The 18,239-nt window shown below is 36.6% G+C and overlaps 1 protein-coding gene across 3 annotated transcripts in view; it reads right to left on the bottom strand.

The window, feature by feature from the left end:
• The window catches only part of LOC127845747 (uncharacterized), a 101,048-nt gene that overhangs the window by 68,732 nt on the left and 14,077 nt on the right, over positions 1-18,239 (bottom strand). For all 3 annotated transcript variants that reach the window (XM_052376861.1, XM_052376863.1, XM_052376862.1), the window contains exon 2: positions 1,000-2,368. In XM_052376861.1, coding sequence (XP_052232821.1) covers positions 1,000-2,246 — 1,247 coding nt within the window. In that variant the 5' untranslated portion in view covers positions 2,247-2,368. The remainder of the gene's footprint in view (positions 1-999; positions 2,369-18,239) is intronic.

Here is an 18,239-nt window from a genome sequence, read left to right as displayed (position 1 = left end):
CATACTTTCTATAGCTCATAGAATTGCATATACAGGTTGTGCTGCGTATTTACTTAGCTTTATAAACCTACATACACAGATACAGCTGTCTATATTAAATAGCTGTTCAGGCCTAGTACACATACTCGTTATGAGCCTTTTTCTGGCCATTTTTGGAAAAATGCACATTGGGGATTGTGATTGTTTATGCTCAAAAAGTCCACTGATTTGTGAAAAACTTATGTAATATTACTCTTTATTACATGTAAAATTTAAAGTATAAGAACAGAATCATGAATCCTTCAAATACTCAACTTTTTGAAAATATGCCAAACATTCCAATCCAAAATTTCAATTTAAATATTAAATTTGTATGCAAATAAATTTTAAGAAAAATGTATAACTGCCAAGTCACATTTTTGGTTGAGTGCAGATGAATTGTGTGTATCAGCTTTTGTTTAGACAACATCACCCATCAATTCACTAGATGATAATTGGCATGCAAGGGAAAGTGTAGTGTCTTCAGTGGTTTGGTCTGTCATTTTGCAAGGGTGTTTATACACAGTGTTAAATCTATTGTCCAAAATAATTTAAACCTTTCCCCCATAAGGAGAAAAGTGAAAATGGCTTTTGCAACCAGCATAAAACCAAAACAGCCTATGAGTAACTTGATAGCCATACAACTAAATTTGGGCACAACTTCTGGTGATTCTGAAACTGGTATAATAGTTACAAGAAATGGCAGTCACCTAAACTTAGTCATGTAAGTAAACTTAATAGCTAGCAAGGTTCAAGTCTTCCATTATTTTGTTAAGTTTTCGGAAAGTTGACACCAAATCTTTACTGACATTAACAGTTGTTTGAAAAGAAATAATGACACAGTACAGAAACAGAAATGTGTTTGATTTCATTAGAATTTGCTTAAATTGGAAAAGGTCAAGAAATAATTTTTAAAATGTGTTCAACATTCAGTACATATGTCTGCTGATCAGGTTAAATGCATCTGTTATGGTTACTTACTTTGGGTTGAATATTTTAGACACAAACGCTTTCATGAACCCCATGCACTCTAGGGTGAGGTCATCTGGCTGGCTGTCCAGGCTATACTGTGAACTCCATGATTTCTCCGACCCCATTGAATCGAGCCGACGTGAACTTCTTTCATACTCTGGCTCAGACGACTCCACACTGACTTGGTTAGCAAAGTCTCTTGCTATCTCAGTGTCAGCCTTAGATTCAGACTCTTCAAAAACTTGTTCGACCCCTGAACCATCTTCACTACTTATGCTTGTAAACGATTTTTCAGCAGATCTGAAACTATCTCGAGACTTGGGATTGACTCGTCTAGGATGAAAGTCTTCTAATTCTGGTTCATCAAAAGAAATTAAATCACCCATCGGTAAAAGTGTTCTTCTTTTATTGATCGTCGGATCACTAACAACTGCAGGCTCTGCTACAACTGGTTCGGGCTGATGTTCGACGTAATCATCAAACAGCATTTCGTCCACAGTGCTGGACCTGCGTTTAGTGGAAGAGAATGTTGGAGCTTTTGCCTTATCCTTCTCAATGTAGGTGTTTTTATCACCGTTTGCATATTTTTCACATTTTTCAGAATCACTTGAATGGCCGCTGGAGATTTTGGGGGAACTTGTAGAACTTCTTCGCCCGGTTTTGTTTGGATTGTAGGGCGGGGGAGGAATGGGAGGTGGTGTCTTCTTGCCCTTCTTGATTACCTGGCTTCCCGTTTTTTCTGGTGTTGGCGTTTTGCTGCTTGGGCTATAGAGAGGTTCATCAAAACTCATGTTCACTCCAACAACATGATAAATGTCGTCGTTAACGCTACTTCCTGTGCTGGCTAAACTGCTCTGACGTGGGTACCTGGTTGTAGCACGATCATTCTGATTCCTATCCATGGAAGCCGCCCGCTTCACATTCTCTCTGTTCTTTTGGATTTTCTGTATAGGATTTACCTCCGCAACAACAGTGGTGTGAACAACAGAAGCTTGTTTTGGGTATTTTTCCTGCAAAGCATCTGATATCTTACGGTTCAGCGGGTAAACCTTCGCCTCCGGTAACGTGGGTCCATCAGAATCACTCAGGCTACTTCCACTGGAACTACGCTTCATCAGTGTGGCGCCTACACTTTCAATTTTATTTGAAAGATCATTCATTAGTCCATTTTTCTTGGCAATTACTGAGCTGAAAAACCTAGAAGTTCCCTCTGAAAAGCTCTCACTCCCAGATGACAATTTTCTTCTTATATCCATTTTCAACGCTTTTAGAGAAACTGCATCCAATAGAATTAAAAAAATTTAATTTGATCTTGATGAAACTTTCCTAATCAAATTTTTTGGCATCTGTCCTCCATTTTGCAGCATACTTAACATTCCTGAAAACACAAACAAATCTAAAAATACCATTTTGTGATAATTAAATAGCCATTAAAACAATTATTGCAGACAATCATAGCAAAGAAGAAATTGACATTAGTTTTATAAAATAACAATTTAAATTTTAAATGTGTGGGGATCAAATAAGGACCAATTTAGAAATTGTCCTCAAGGAATTGACAAATATAAACTAGTTCAGGCCCAATTGCTTTCTTTTAACAAGAGCTGTCAGAGGACAGCGCGCTCGACTATTCCAGTGCTTGACATAATAACATAAGCCATCATTGGGGAAATTGTTCATATTCAATAATTTATTAGACGATCTTTCAAAAATAACAAGAGGGCCAAGATGGCCCTAGTTTGCTCACCTGAGAGGAGTCGGTTCATTTAATCTTTACCAAATGTCAAACTTGACCTAGATATTGTCCAGACAAACATCCTGGTCAAGTTTCATCATTATTTCATCTGCGAGTCATGATCAATATACCTATGAAGTTTCAAGATCCTAAGCGTAAGCATTCTTGAGTTATCATCTAGAAACCATTTTTCTAAGTTGAGTCACCGTGACCTTGACAGCCATTGTGTGAATACGTTATTTGGCACTGTGACCTTGACCTTTGACCTAGTGACCTAATAATCAATAGGGGTCATCTGCGAGTCATGATCAATATACCTATGAAGTTTCATGAACCTAGGCATAAGCGTTCTTGAGTTATCATCTAGAAACCATTTTACTATTTCAGGTCACCATGACCTTGACCTTTGACCTAGTGACCTGAAAATCAATAGGGGTCATCTGCGAGTCATGATCATTGTACCTATGAAGTTTCATGATCCTAGGCATAAGCGTTCTTGAGTTATCATCCAGAAACCATTTTACTATTTCAGGTCACCGTGACCTTGACCTTTGTCCTAGTGACCTGAAAATCTGTAGGGGTTATCTGCGAGTCATGATCAATGTAGCTATAAAGTTTCATGATCCTAGGCATATAAGTTCTTGAGTTATCATCCAGAAACCATTTTATTATTTTGGGTCATCGTGACCTTGACCTTTGTCCTAGTGACCTGAAAATCTGTAGGGGTTATCTGCGAGTCATGATCAATGTAGCTATGAAGTTTCATGATCCTAGGCATATGCGTTCTTGAGTTATCATCCGGAAACCATTTTACTGCTTTGGGTCACCGTGACCTAGACCTTTTACCTAGTGACCTGAAAATCAATAGGGGTCATCTGTGAGTCATGATCAATGTATCTATGAAGTTTCATGATCCTAGGCATAAGTGTTCTTGAGTTATCATCCGGAAACCATTTACTATTTCGGGTCATCGTGACCTTGACCTTTGACCTAAAAATCAATAGGAGTCATCTGCGAGTCATGATCAATGTACCTATGAAGTTTCATGATCCTTGGCATAAGCGCTCTTGAGTTATCATCCGGAAACCATCTGGTGGACAGACGGACCGACATGAGCAAAACAATATACCCCCTCTTCTTCGAAAGGGGGGGGGGGGGGGCATAATGAGAAAACTGCCCCCATCCCAGCAGCCATGTTATTCAACTGACCGGAACCATTTTTGAACTCAACTCTCGTATCAAGGAAACAAATGTTCTGAGCAAATTTTATGAAAATTGGGCCAAAAATGTGACTTCTACTGTGTTCACATGTTTTCACTATATACATATAGAGAAAAATGCCCCGCCCACTGGCGGCCATGTTTTTTCACCAATCCCGACCATTTTCAAACTCGTCCGAGATATCAATAAAACTAGGGATGTCAACGAATATCCGAATATTCGGTCCCGCACCAAATATTCGAATAGTATTTTCCGAATCGAATATTCGGAAGAAAAAAAAGAAAAAAATCGAGTAATTTCAAAGACCTTGTATTTGTGAAATTTGCTTCAAACATTGTTTAAAAAGTTGTTCCTCATCTCAGAGTGTTTATTCCGGTAGTCGCGATAAAGCGTCGCTATGGTGATGCCAGTTCACATGTCATAAATCCCGCTACTTGCCTACCTTTAGGAAACTTTAATTGACCAAAGACAGCCACTTTGTGTCAAAATTATGATAGGTGCAAATCGCATCGTCAATAAAAACACCGACCCGCACTTGATCTAATGACTCGAATTACATTTAAAATGATCAAAGATAAAATGAGTAAAGGAAAAGCCGACTTGGTGTAAAAAAACAAATAAGAACTTATGCAAAAGGTTTTTGATTGACGTAAATCGTGTTTTCCAATCGAAAATGTTTTATTTTGCTCTAATTAAATTGAGTAAATGCGTATCGTATGGTAAGAATCACTTTGTCCAATCAAAAAAGCTTTTAGAAAATAATTTACTAAACCTTTAATGAGTATTTGCGTATTGTAAGGTCCAAACTTTAATTACTCAATATTCAATCAGGTACATTACTTAAAGAAATATGTACACTATTAAAAGTTTAAAAACAGCTGTTATCATTAAACTTTAACAATTACATCTAGCTATAAACAGTCTCAATATTTAAATAAACAAAAGTCACCCCAAATTATCAAATTTATATGAATGTTTTGACAGTTTTGACGTTATTAACACTGAAAGCTAGACGTGGCTGTTACCGTTCAATTCCAACAAGAATGAACCCACCTTCCTTCCAATTCGCCGATTCCCCTACCCATCTCTCTTTCAATGAAGAATAAGTCCGATTCCTTTGTTCGATCAAGCTTTTAAACAAATATTCACGATTATTTGATCAACATCTAATACAAAATAATTAACAAAATCAACTTCGAATTAGAGACGGCAACGCTGTGTAAATATTTAGTCACTTCGGTGAACTTTCGGTAAAACCGAAAATAGAATTCATAGAGTAATGGTACGGTAAACAAAGTTGATTTTGTTGATTTTTTTGTCCAACAGATGTTGACCGAATATCCGAATATTCATTCGAAAGGATGACCGAATATTCGAATACCAAAATCGATATTCGTTGCCATCCCTAAATAAAACCTATGTTTTGACCAACTTTCATGATGATTGGGCAAAAATTGTGACTTCTAGAGTGTTTACAATGTTTCTCTATAGCCAAATAGGGAAAACTGCCACTATATACATATTGAGAAAAATGCCCCGCCCACTGGCAGCCATGTTTTTTCTCTGATCTCGACCATTTTCAAACTCGTCCGAGACATCAATTGAACCAATGTTTTGACCAACTGTCGTGATGATTGGGCAAAAATTGTGACTTCTAGAGTGTTTACAAGGTTTCTCTATAGCCAAATAAGGAAAACTGCCCCGCCCACTGGCGGCCATGTTTTTCAACGGATCAGAACCACTTTTGAACTCAACCAAGATATCATTAAGACAAACATTTTGACAAAGTTACATGAAGATTGGGCATGAAATGTGACATCTACAGTGTTTACAAGGTTTTTCTTTTTTTGACCAAGTGACCTAGTTTTTGACCCGGCACAACCCAGTTTCGAACTCGGCCGAGATTTAAGCTTCTGACGAAGTTTCATGAAGATGGTACAAGAAATGTGGCCTCTACAGTGTTTACGAGCAAATGTTAACAGACGGACGGACGGACATACGACGAACAAAGACCAGTCACAAAAGCTCACCTGAGCAATCAGGTGAGCTAAAAAAAGGAAAAAAAAATATATATATTTTTTTTGGGGGGGGGGGTTGAGAGGGGTATAATGTGGGGTGTGGTCATTTATTAGATGATCTTTCACAAATAAAAAAGGAAAAAAAAAATGGGGGGGGGGGGGGTAGTAGGGGGGTGTAGGGGGGTGAGAGGGGGGTATAATGTGGGGTGGGGTAATTTATTAGATGATGTTTTGGGGGGGAGGTTTGGGGGGGGGGAGGGATTCTGGGTAGGGGCATGGGGTATTGTTGGGTGGAATCCATTGTGGTATTCAGGTAAGTGTTGTTTTGTCAAAGTAATAATAAAATGTGATCATAAATAAAGAAGTTATGGCATTTTAAGCAAAATGTTCAATTATCTAAGTGTAAAAGGGGCCATAATTATGTCAAAATACTTGATACAGTGGTCTGCTCTTGTTTATAGGTTGGGGTCATGTTGGTAAACAAGTATGCAACATATAAAAGCAATATCAAAGGATATAGGAAATATTTGGGGTAGAACGCAAACTTTAACATAGATTTATCAATAATATGCATATTCTAAGTATAAAAGGGGCAATAATTATGACAAAATGCTTGATAGAGTTGTCTGCTCTTGTTTATAGGTTGGGGTGATGTTGGTCAACAAGTATGCAAAATATGAAAGCAATATGTCAAGGGACAATGAAAATAAATGGGGTAGTACGAAAACTTTAACATTTGCACGCTAACGGAACGGAAACGCCGAAGCCAGGGTGAGTAGGATAGCTCCACTATATATATTTCATATATAATAGTCGAGCTAAAAATGATCTACTAAATGTTATTCATACAGTTGCAGTTGTAAGCAATTTATGAAAATTGCATATTAAATAAGATTTGTGTCAAAAGTTTATGCAACATCTAAAAGTCTCAGCTGCAGCAATGGTTTTGATATATTCATTTGTGGTGAGCTTGGGTGTCAGGTATTAGCGAGTGAAGCTGGATCTTAAAATGTATGCAGTGAAATTAGAATATTTTTCTACTTTTCAACCAACCATACATAATATTAAATTTCTAGGTACAAAGTTAAGTTCTTTTCCTTCAGTCATTTTTCACAAATTATATTTTAAAAGACTAATAAAAGAGATACATATATTTTTTAAAGGAGATAACAAAACTTGTGTGCTTATGTATTTTCTTTATTCCACTTTTTATACCTTATTTACTATCCTAAATGTGTATATATATGATTGACTTATGCATGAAAATATATACTAAATAACCCTTGTTTGATAAATACTTATGTTCATAAGAGTGAAATTTGTAAATAAATGTTTCAGAAAAAACAATTTTTTGTCTTTCACATCATCGGAAAAATTAAAACACATATCTTTCAGTGTATCATATCCTGGTTACCACATGACCCTTGTGCGTGATGGTAACCACATGACCCTTGTGAGTGGGGGTAACCATATGACCCTTATGAGTGATGGTAACCACATAACCCTTGTGAGTGATGGTAACCACATGACCCTAATGAGTGATTGTATCCACATGACCCTTGTGAGTGATGGTAACCACATGACCCTTGCGAGTGATGGTTACCACATGACCCTTGTGAGTGATGGCTACCACATGACCCTTGTGAGTAATGGTAACCACATGACCCTTGTGAGTGAGGGTAACCACATGACCCATGTGAATGAGGGTAACCACATGACCATTGTGAATGATGGTGATCACATGACCCTTGTGAGTGATGGTAACCACTTTACCCCTGTGAGTGATGGTAGCCACATGACCATTGTGAGTAATGGTTTCCACATGACCCTTGTGAGTGATGGTAACCACATGACCCTTGTGAGTGATGGTAACCACATAACCCATGTGAGTTATGGTAACCACATGACCCTTGTGAGTGATGGTAGCCACATGACCCTTGTGAGTGAGGGTAACCACATGACCATTGTGAGTGATGGCTACCACATGACCCTTGTGAGTAATGGTAACCACATGACCATTGTGAGTGATGGTAACCACATGACCCTTGTGAGTGATGGTTACCACATGACCATTGTGAGAGAGGGTAACCATATAACCATTGTGAGTGATGGCTACCACATGACCCTTGTGAGTGATGGCTACCACATGAACCTTGTGAGTGATGGTAATCACATGACCCATGTGAGTAATGGTAACCACATGACCATTGTGAGTAATGGTAACCACATGACCCGTGTGAGTAATGGTAACCACATGACCCTTGTGAGTGATGGTAACCACATAACCATTGTGAGTGATGGCTACCACATGACCCTTATGAGTGATGGTAACCACTTGACCCTTGTCAGTGATGGTAGCCACATGACCATTGTGAGTGATGGTAACCACATGACCCTTGTGAGTGATGTTAACCACATGACCCTTTTGAGTGATGGTAACCACATGACCCATGTGAGTGATGGCTACCACATGACCCTTGTGAGTGAGGGTAACCACATGACCCATGTGAGTGATGGCTACCACATGACCCTTGTGAGTGATGGTAACCACATGACCCTTGTGAATGAGGGTAACCACATTACCATTATGAGTGATGGCTACCACATGACCCTTGTGAGTGATGGTAACCACATGACCCGTGTGAGTAACGGTAATCACATGGACCATTGTGAGTAATGGTAACCACATGACCCGTGTGAGTACTCAATGGTAACCACATGACCCTTGTGAGTGATGGTAACCACATAACCATTGTGAGTGATGGCTACCACATGACCCTTATGAGTGATGGTAACCACTTGACCCTTATGAGTGAGGGTAACCACATGAACCTTGTGAGTGATGGTTACCACATGACCCTTGTGAGTGATGGTAGCCACATGACCATTGTGAGTGATGGTAACCACATGACCCTTGTGAGTGATGGTAACCACATGACCCTTTTGAGTGATGGTAACCACATGACCCATGTGAGTGATGGCTACCAAATGACCCTTGTGAGTGATGGTAACCACATGACCCATGTGAGTGATGGCTACCACATGACCCTTGTGAGTGATGGTAACCACATGACCCGTGTGAATGAGGGTAACCACATTACCATTGTGAGTGATGGCTACCACATGACCCTTGTGAGTGATGGTAACCACATGACCCGTGTGAGTAATGGTAACCACATGACCATTGTGAGTAATGGTAACCACATGACCCATGTGAGTAATGGTAACCACATGACCCTTGTGAGTGATGGTAACCACATAACCATTGTGAGTGATGGCTACCACATGACCCTTATGAGTGATGGTAACCACTTGACCTTTGTGAGTGAGGATAACCACATGAACCTTGTGAGTGATGGTTACCACATGACCCTTGTGAGTGATGGTAACCACATGACCCTTGTGAGTGATGGTGAAATTAATCATGTTTTAAATGTAGACTTATATTTCTCTTGAATTACGACATGGAGTTGCACTCCCACAGTGTTTTGACAAGGAATTTCTTTATGGGGTCATTGAAAACACTTTGTATTTTCATCAATATATGCAGTATCAGAACTAGTTATAGCTGCACAAACAATAAAAAGAAAATAAACATCAACAAAACATTAAAGTATTTAATTTTATATAAACCTTTATTCACTAGCACCACATTGCCATAAATTTCACGCTCAAACAATAAGTTGTCATCATCCTACAAACATTTTTTTGAAATCATCTCCAACATTACAATAATACAATCAATACTGTATTGACAGCTAAGGAGAAGATTTAAATTATAGATAAGTAAATCTGCCAAGATCCATGGAAGCCATGTATTAAAAGGAAAAAAACATGAAATGGTAAAGGGAAATTCAGCCGGTGGTTTCAGACAAGATTAGAGTATGGCAGTACCTTAAGCAAATAAACCAAAGGAAAGAATGGCAAAGAATTCAGTAAAACTAAAAGATCGACACCTCATGAATAATTAACTCAAACCAGCAGCCCTCTCAATGGATTAACTCACGACACCATTATTATGTTGATACACTGCCCAAAAGTGCAGCTGTTGATACACTGCCCTACAGTGCAGCTAAGTGGTGATTTGCATTGCCAAGAAACAGAATGTTCAGATTTGATGGCTCTTCTACGGAAATGAAGACAATGAGGTATTAGCATTTAAAAAAAGTACTCCAAGTAGCAACGAAAAGAAAACTGGTATTTAAATAACAAAATTTCAAACAGAATCCATATAAATTGTGCATGTACCAACCCAGAAAAGACTTTTCACTGAACACAGTCTACAAGAATGATTAAGCTTTTCAAAAAGCACAACTGTTGCGCCACTGGAGCTGATTGGGTGTTTGAGAGGCAGTTCCTTGTTTGGAACAAGCACAAAAGCAACTCGTAAAGTGTTGATTAGTTTAGTGTTTATTTTGACAAAGTATTACGTTTAACAGCAATAATAACAATAGTCCATAGATTACACAGTTCTGACACACAGTTTAAATTGTTCAATTAAATTATAGTTTGGTAATAATAATTGTTTTCCTATAACATTTTATGAAGTTTATTTATATCACACAGAAACACAAAGTCATCACTAAGTAAAGCTAAATTTTATCTGTTTCTCATGTTCGATATTTTCTCTTATATACTGGTTTCCTTATGAGAGGTCAAAATGACTGATATTATGAAACATATTAGATAAAAATCAAAGGGGATGCAATTAAGCCAACATTAAAGCTGCCCGGAATTGATATTTCTCACAATAATTTGGTTATCTCAACTGACCAGAATTGATCAGTATTCATCAGATACATTCTAAAGCTTAACTCTTTACAGATTTTCGCAAAAATTGTGCCAAAAATGACAAAAGCATCAAAAATCATGTACATAACATAATCTTCATGACTATTATTAACCTGTGATGTATGCACGCTTTGGGTCACGTGAGCGCCAATTTCCCGTGATTTCCACTTCCGCGCATTTCAAAACAAAGAAGAACTACTACATAACACAAGCAATTTACAAACGAATTACATGTATGTCTACGGATAGCCCTAGCAAAGTTATTATAAAACATATTTTTATCTTAATGGATAAACGAGGATCATTGTGTATTGAATATCATGTTCGTAAAAAGTCAAAATGCAAGCTGATTGCATAAAATTATTTCTCAGATTAGAGTGAATTCAATAAGGCCAATTTGTGGATTGAAAACAAAAGGAGTTTTCATCAAGCTTGATGAAAGTGTATTGAAATTTGTCGAGTACTATGCATAGATATTGACAAAAAATCACACCGCAAAAAAACTTTACGCTGCTATGTCCTGTCTGTTTGCTTGTCCCATTGTGAACGAGTAAGATCTGATTATTCATCATTCATGCAAATGGCGTTGTAAACAATGATGCAATGGTCTCGTGGTTTTACATGTGACCTGCGCGTGTTTAAATTTAGATTATTTCTGTGCATGCACAGAAATTGAAAAGCCCTATCTTTGTACTGTATTTTGGCATTTCTTGACTGATTTTTACCAATTTGTTTGCACATCTTACATAAATACAAACACATTTTGACTCAGAATCATTTTTTGCGACAAATAACAAAAATTGGAAAATATACAAACACCAACTTGGGCTGCTTTAAATGTTAACAAAAGACCTAATTTAAAATGTTCCCCCAAAGGAAATTATGACAGCAGTGGATTAATTGCATAACTCTATGTGCCTTTGATGAAACCATATTAATGTAATAAAAATACCAATAGAAGATGTCTTCAGTTATTTAACTGACCTACGTGCCAGTTTAAATACTAACAACAACGCTTCATTAAATTTCAAATACAACAGGTATTATTTTAAAATCTGATAAAATGACATTCAATTATGTAACAATATACAACAACTTGAAACAGCTAAAATGTTTTCCTTGTTTATACTTTTTTAACATCAATTTTTTTACTCTTTAAGCATTAATTTAAAGTTGTTTTTATTTCTTTTAAAGAAAAGTTAACAATAAATAACGTTGTTGAGGTGGTGCGTAAGACAATCTCTGATAAGTGGAATGACTGTGTTCTTCACAGATGTGAAATTCCTCATAAACACATTGATTGAGCATCTGACAAACTTTAGCACAATCACTCCTTAAAAGAATGAACTAGTTTTATCACAAACTTACAATTCCTCACAACAAGAACGACTGAGCTTTTCAAAAATGGAATGATTTAAGGTTTTCTAAAACAGAACAATCTTAGATGATTAAGTTATGTTCAAATAACTTCTGGTTCAACCCTTTTTTGTTTAGATACTTTGTAAACTGCTAACACTGCTGACATAACAATACTTGTTATTTTGGAATTTTAAGTTGTGCCTTATGACAAGTACATACAAACCAGTATCATTGATGATGATGATAATAATAATAATAATAATTTATGCCAAAGCAAGGCAAATATCTAAGTTACATTACCCCCTGGATCTAAGAAAGACAAGACTATTGCCAATCAATATTAGTCCCCTACCTACCAAATTGCCAAGGGGTCCATGTTTCAAGTTTCATGAAAAAAAATGAAAAACTTTTAAAGTTATCGCAGGATCCACCATTTTCAGAAATATTTCTAGTCTATTTGTTTCCATAGCAACCACAATTTTTAATTTAGAATCAAAATGAAATTACGTGCATAATCTCCATACTGCCATCTGTTAATGTTTAAAGTTTCATGAAAAAATTTGAAGAACTTTTTCAATTATCGCAGGATCCAGAAAAGTGTGACAGACAGACTGACAGGTCAGAGAGCAAACCAAATACCGTAAAAATGCAGTCATAAGTCGAGATTTTTTTCCTCCAAAAAATGATTAAAATTATAGTCTTGACTCATGAGATCGTTCATGAAAAAAATCGAGGTAGATCGATCCCCACGTCGTTGCGGTAATGGTTTTAAAGTTGTTGTTGTCATGAAAACTCGTTGATTTACAACGCAAAATGTCTTATTTGAACTGACGCCAATTAATTAAATCACATTTTTCAACTTCGCGTTTTGCTTTATTTTGATTATTTTATCCAAAGTTTAATGTCAGCAAGAGTGTTGTTTTTTTTACTGGAATTGTAAACAAAGAGTCAGTTAAAGTCTTCCGAAAATTTGCACTCTGTGTGAATTGACAGTTTGATGTCATCAAAGGACCCTTACTGTCTAAAGCCATAAAGCAAGAAATTTCTCGCCGACAAAATTGGCGCTCTTTGACAATCAATCTACATGCCGAACCAACCGTGTGTTTGTTCCTCAATGGCAATCGTCAAATTAAATAGCATGTGCATAGCTTCGCCTTTAAATCTTTTGCAGAGTATGGAGGTGGAGTTTAACAGTTAATTGGGCAAGTGTTTTACGCAAGTAGAGTTTCGATTTGCCGAAATTACTTGGCCTAAGCATTTAAACTACGAATGTATTTATCAATGATTTTCCGAGAAATACAGATTAGTTCCGATTTACAAACTTTCTGTACAGTTCCTAACTATGGTGGACGCTTGTGTTTACAAAATTCCTAAACACATATATCGTAAATAATGGCACAATGTTTTGTTGGATTAATTTTACTAATTATCAAATTGCTAGGTAATATTATTTTTATTTACACCGGTTTGTTTAATATAATTATCATGTTTAACAATATAGTTGCGTCAAATTTAAGACTCTGAAATAAATTTGATGGGGTCGCCATTTTACTGACGCTGATTTTTCTATTGTCTGTAATTTTTACCCGACTTATACACATACACAAAATGTCACATTTTCAAACGATTTTTATACCCCGACGTATGAGCGGGTAGACCTATGACTGAGTTTTTACGGTAGTCCCCAGTAGGGGACTGAACACTGGGAGTCTTGAATATTTTGCAATGCTTATTGATATGTCTTAAATTGTGAAATTAACATACATAATATAGTTGGATACTGATACATAACTGGTATCATACTATCTCAATTTATACGATGAGTTTGTAAATGCTTGAAAATAAGACATTGCATTAATCTGATTCTTCTCAGGCCGTAAAATAAGCTGTAAAAGACTAAATTTGACCAAAGTGTGTGCAAGCCAAACAAGCAATTAAGTGTGGGGAAAAGTATCAGCAATATTAACACCACTAAAAGGATACAGAAATTTGACAATTGACATTTAAAGACTACAAACAGACATTAATCTATATATAGCAATAAGTATAAGAAATATAACACCCAAATTAACAATTTTAAAGAAGGTAGTTCATGGTATTAAATGTCTTTTGTATACTTACAGCCACAAGTTTAGAACAATCAAGCCAAAGTGCTTGCCGATTTGCAAAACTTATATCTAACAAGTTCAGAGACACAAGGTCCTCAAATAGTCATACACAATAAGCACACATAACAATATGGTCACAAGTTATGGTAGGCATTTAAGTTCTGATTTGAATTTGAACTCCTAACTGAATTGTGTATGTTTTAAACTGGCAATACGTGTGTAATTTGTTTCACTAACCTCTACGACAAATCCCAAGACAAACATTACAATAGTATGCAAATTAAACTTACCAGATATAAGCAAATGTCCATCATTAAAGCAAAGCAAGTGAAAGTGAACATTGAACCAATCACATTTCTAGCTTTACATTGATCCTGTACCAGAGATAGACCAGAATCCAATATAGCCCTACAGTTACTGTTTTCAACTATGGGCCAATACCTAAAAAAAATGAGAGGGTTGAGCATTGATTCCCAATGAATCAATAGCACTAGCCTTTAGGCTCTATTGAGAGTGCCAGATAGATCTTTAATTTACATGGGCAGATATCGATGGAAGCATCTGTAAATGAAATTGTGCAAAAAAACACTTTCCAACAACAACCTCTTAAAGAGGCAGTCAGTGTATATCCTGCTGCCACAATGTGCAGTCATGAGCGCTATGGGTTTAGAGATTTCACTGTGGCGTCATCCAGCTTTCAGCTTATGGCATACATTTCACTGCATCATTCAGCTTCCAGATTAAGGCATTCATTTCGCTGAAGACCAAAATAGGTAATAGAGGTTCCAAATTTAGCTGTCAAAACATAATCATTGAACTACCGGTACTTTGTCAAAAGTTTGTTCAATTCACTGTATTAAACGTACAACTTTCATAAAAAAAATTATTATTTTTATTGATGTTCAATGTACTAAATGATTTAAATGAGTGCAGAATCATTATTATTCCCTTGACCGTTTTGGCCAATGGTACCTTAATCCTCCTCCAGTCAGGTCTGTTGTGTGCTATTTACAGTAATTCATCCATGGGAAGGGATGTCCACTCATTAACTTTACCAATCCAGCTTTTCTTCTAAAGGCCTCGACTGAGTCGATGTTGACCACCCTCTGGAATTCCCTGGAGAACAGTCTTGCATTGAAAGTAGTGCCAGGTGATGTGTCCAAACCAAGCAAGCTTTAGTGGTTTGACAGTCACCAGTAGGGGCTCTTGAGGGCCAACAAGTGTTGCAGTCATGTTCCCGACATACTAGTTGGTCTTGTATCACGCGTTCCAGTGCTTTCCACAGGATTTTTTCAGACGCCCCGGGCCAATGGGGTAGGGAGGACTTCCACTCCATACTTTGTTTTTACATTTTTTGAGGCCAATTAAATCATTTGGTGCGCTATGACTCTTAAAAACAACATCTATAAAGTCATTGATAAAGATATATTTATAAATTGTTTTTTAATTGATTAAAACCTTGTCCGTTTAGATAATATAATCCCGACTCGAATATGCCCCAAAGCATCTGTATCAATCAGACTGTACCAGTGCATACTTAAGATTTTTCCAGTTTCATTTCATTACCCTATAATCCAGTATATTCTTTTTTTTAAAGCAAACTCTGGTAAATATCGACGACATATAAAGTGCTCAAGAATTTCATAGACACAATTTTTTTCTTAAGTATAAAATGAATTTCGGCATAAGTGGCTTTTTAAAGATAAGATGAAATACTCTTACTAAACATGCTCAAATCACCTGCCGCGATGTGTGAGTGTTTATACAACAATCAATACACCGACGCTTTCCATCCAAATGACAAGATGTTGTACATGCTGCATAATTTTCGCACCCTTTCTATTGAGTGACAGAGAATCAACAGGATATAAATAAGCACTGTTTATTTGAAGCCAGAATTGATCAATGTCATGTTAATATTTACATTCGGAAGTGTGTTTTGGATTACAATCGCGTTAACATTAACATTCTGAAGTGGATTTTGGATTACAAAAGCTGCGAAATAAATATTACGATAATTTGTTAAAGCGCTTTACGAGTCCAAACAATGTTTTAACAGAAATGCACAATTTCCACGACGATTAGTATTACAGCCAGTGGTCATCATCATTCTTCTTTTTAACTGGCCAAGATTTCTGTGGCAATAAAATGCACGTCAGGAGTCGTCTGCATGATTTAACAAAAGGTATTGCATGCCTATAAGTGCTGTCGCTCATAAAGTGTGCAAAGTGCTGTCGCTCATAAAGTGTGCGCTCTAATTGGTCAATATTGAATGTCTATTACAATTATGCTCCACCTTTAGGCGGGCTTTAGTTTGGTAAAGCAATAAATTTTATTGACATATTAGGATCATAATTTGGCTTTCAAAATTTTTAGCTAAGTCATGATAGCTTGATCTTTAGAATGGCAAGTTGCAGAAACTGCAAAAACACATTGACCGGAAAAGTTCAAGCGCCCAGTGGACTCTGATTTCAAAATTCAAGCGTCCCGATGAGGGAACATTAAATGGCCTGTGGAAAGCATGGATGCATTCTGTGTCCGCATGATGCGTTCAGGTCTTGCAGCCGTAGAGTAGGATGCAGACTACGAGGGACTTGTACTGAGCATGAAAGCTGATGGCACTGCTTTTCCAGAACTTACTATGTCTGGCAATCCCTGCGGTTGCCATGGCAATTTTTATTTGGACCTCAGGGGTAACTGTACCATTCTTGAACAGGGTTGTGCCCAAGTACTTGAATTACTATATTAGCTTCTCGCCGTTCATGGCGATGTTTGCCATGGTGTTGGTTGTGCTGTTCACCATGATCTTCGACTTCCCATGCTGACCTCCATCCCGTATACTCCTGCTCTGTCATGGAGTCTGTTGTTGACTGCTGGTGACACCCATGAGGTCAATGTCCTCATCGAATATCATGTTTTAGATGGGTCCTTCCTTATGGAGATAGAGGTGTGGTAGTCAGTGGGCATCTGGTATGTTAAATACTGCATTCTTAATGTAACCAAATTGCAATTTATAATAATCTTTCAACTTGTTTTTAAAAAGCAATTAAAAATTCTATTAAAGAGCAATGGATTGCTGATGGTCATATTTATGACAGATTTATTTATACAATGGATTTGTTGGTAAATGTAAATTAGATGCGGACACAATTTCCAAAATGTTAAACTTTCCTATTAGGCTAAGTTGTTATTTTTTAAGTTGAACTTATTCCTACTATTCATTCAGGCCTTAATATTGTTGCATTTCACGGACCATAATAAGGAATGCTGCTCTGTAAAATGATGTTGCATTTCAGGCTCTGTAATTAGGAATGCTTTACTTTAAAATTATGTTGCATTTAAGACTCCATAATAACAAATGCTGCTATATATAATTTTGTTTCATTTCAGATACCATTATGAGGAGTGCTGCACTATAAAATGAATTTGTATTTCAAACCTATACTGAGGAAAATATTCTTCTCTATAAAAATGAATTTGCATTTCAAACCTATACTGAGGAAAATATTCTTCTCTATAAAAATGAATTTGTATTTCAGATACCATAACAAGGAATCCTCTTTTATATATTAAGTGGACTTTCAAACACAAAAATGAGGAATGTTGCTCTTGATTATGTAATGTATTTCAAACACCGTTTGAGGAGTTTTGCTCTCTTTTATAAGAGAGATACACTTGCGACCCCACAGTGTAAGAACTCTGAGAGAGATACATGTGCTACCCCACAGTGTAAGAACTCTGCTCTCCCTGCTCTCCATATATGGAGAAAGCATGAATGCATTTTAAACACCATATACTGCTTCACACTAGATGACATGTTTAACATCAAATGGGGAAACGCTTCTCTTTATAAGGGATGACATATCTGGGACACAATATGGGGAACCAACTTCGATTTTTGAAGATATTTAAAGATCAACAGAATATAATCTTCATATAATATATATATATATATATATATATATATATATATATATATATATATATATATATATATATATATATATATATATTTAT

The sequence above is a fragment of the Dreissena polymorpha genome, chromosome 9, assembly GCF_020536995.1.
Source record: "Dreissena polymorpha isolate Duluth1 chromosome 9, UMN_Dpol_1.0, whole genome shotgun sequence".
NCBI lineage: Eukaryota > Metazoa > Mollusca > Bivalvia > Myida > Dreissenidae > Dreissena > Dreissena polymorpha.
The sequence above is the reverse complement of the archived record's forward strand: the minus strand, read 5'-3'. Positions and strand labels throughout refer to the sequence as shown.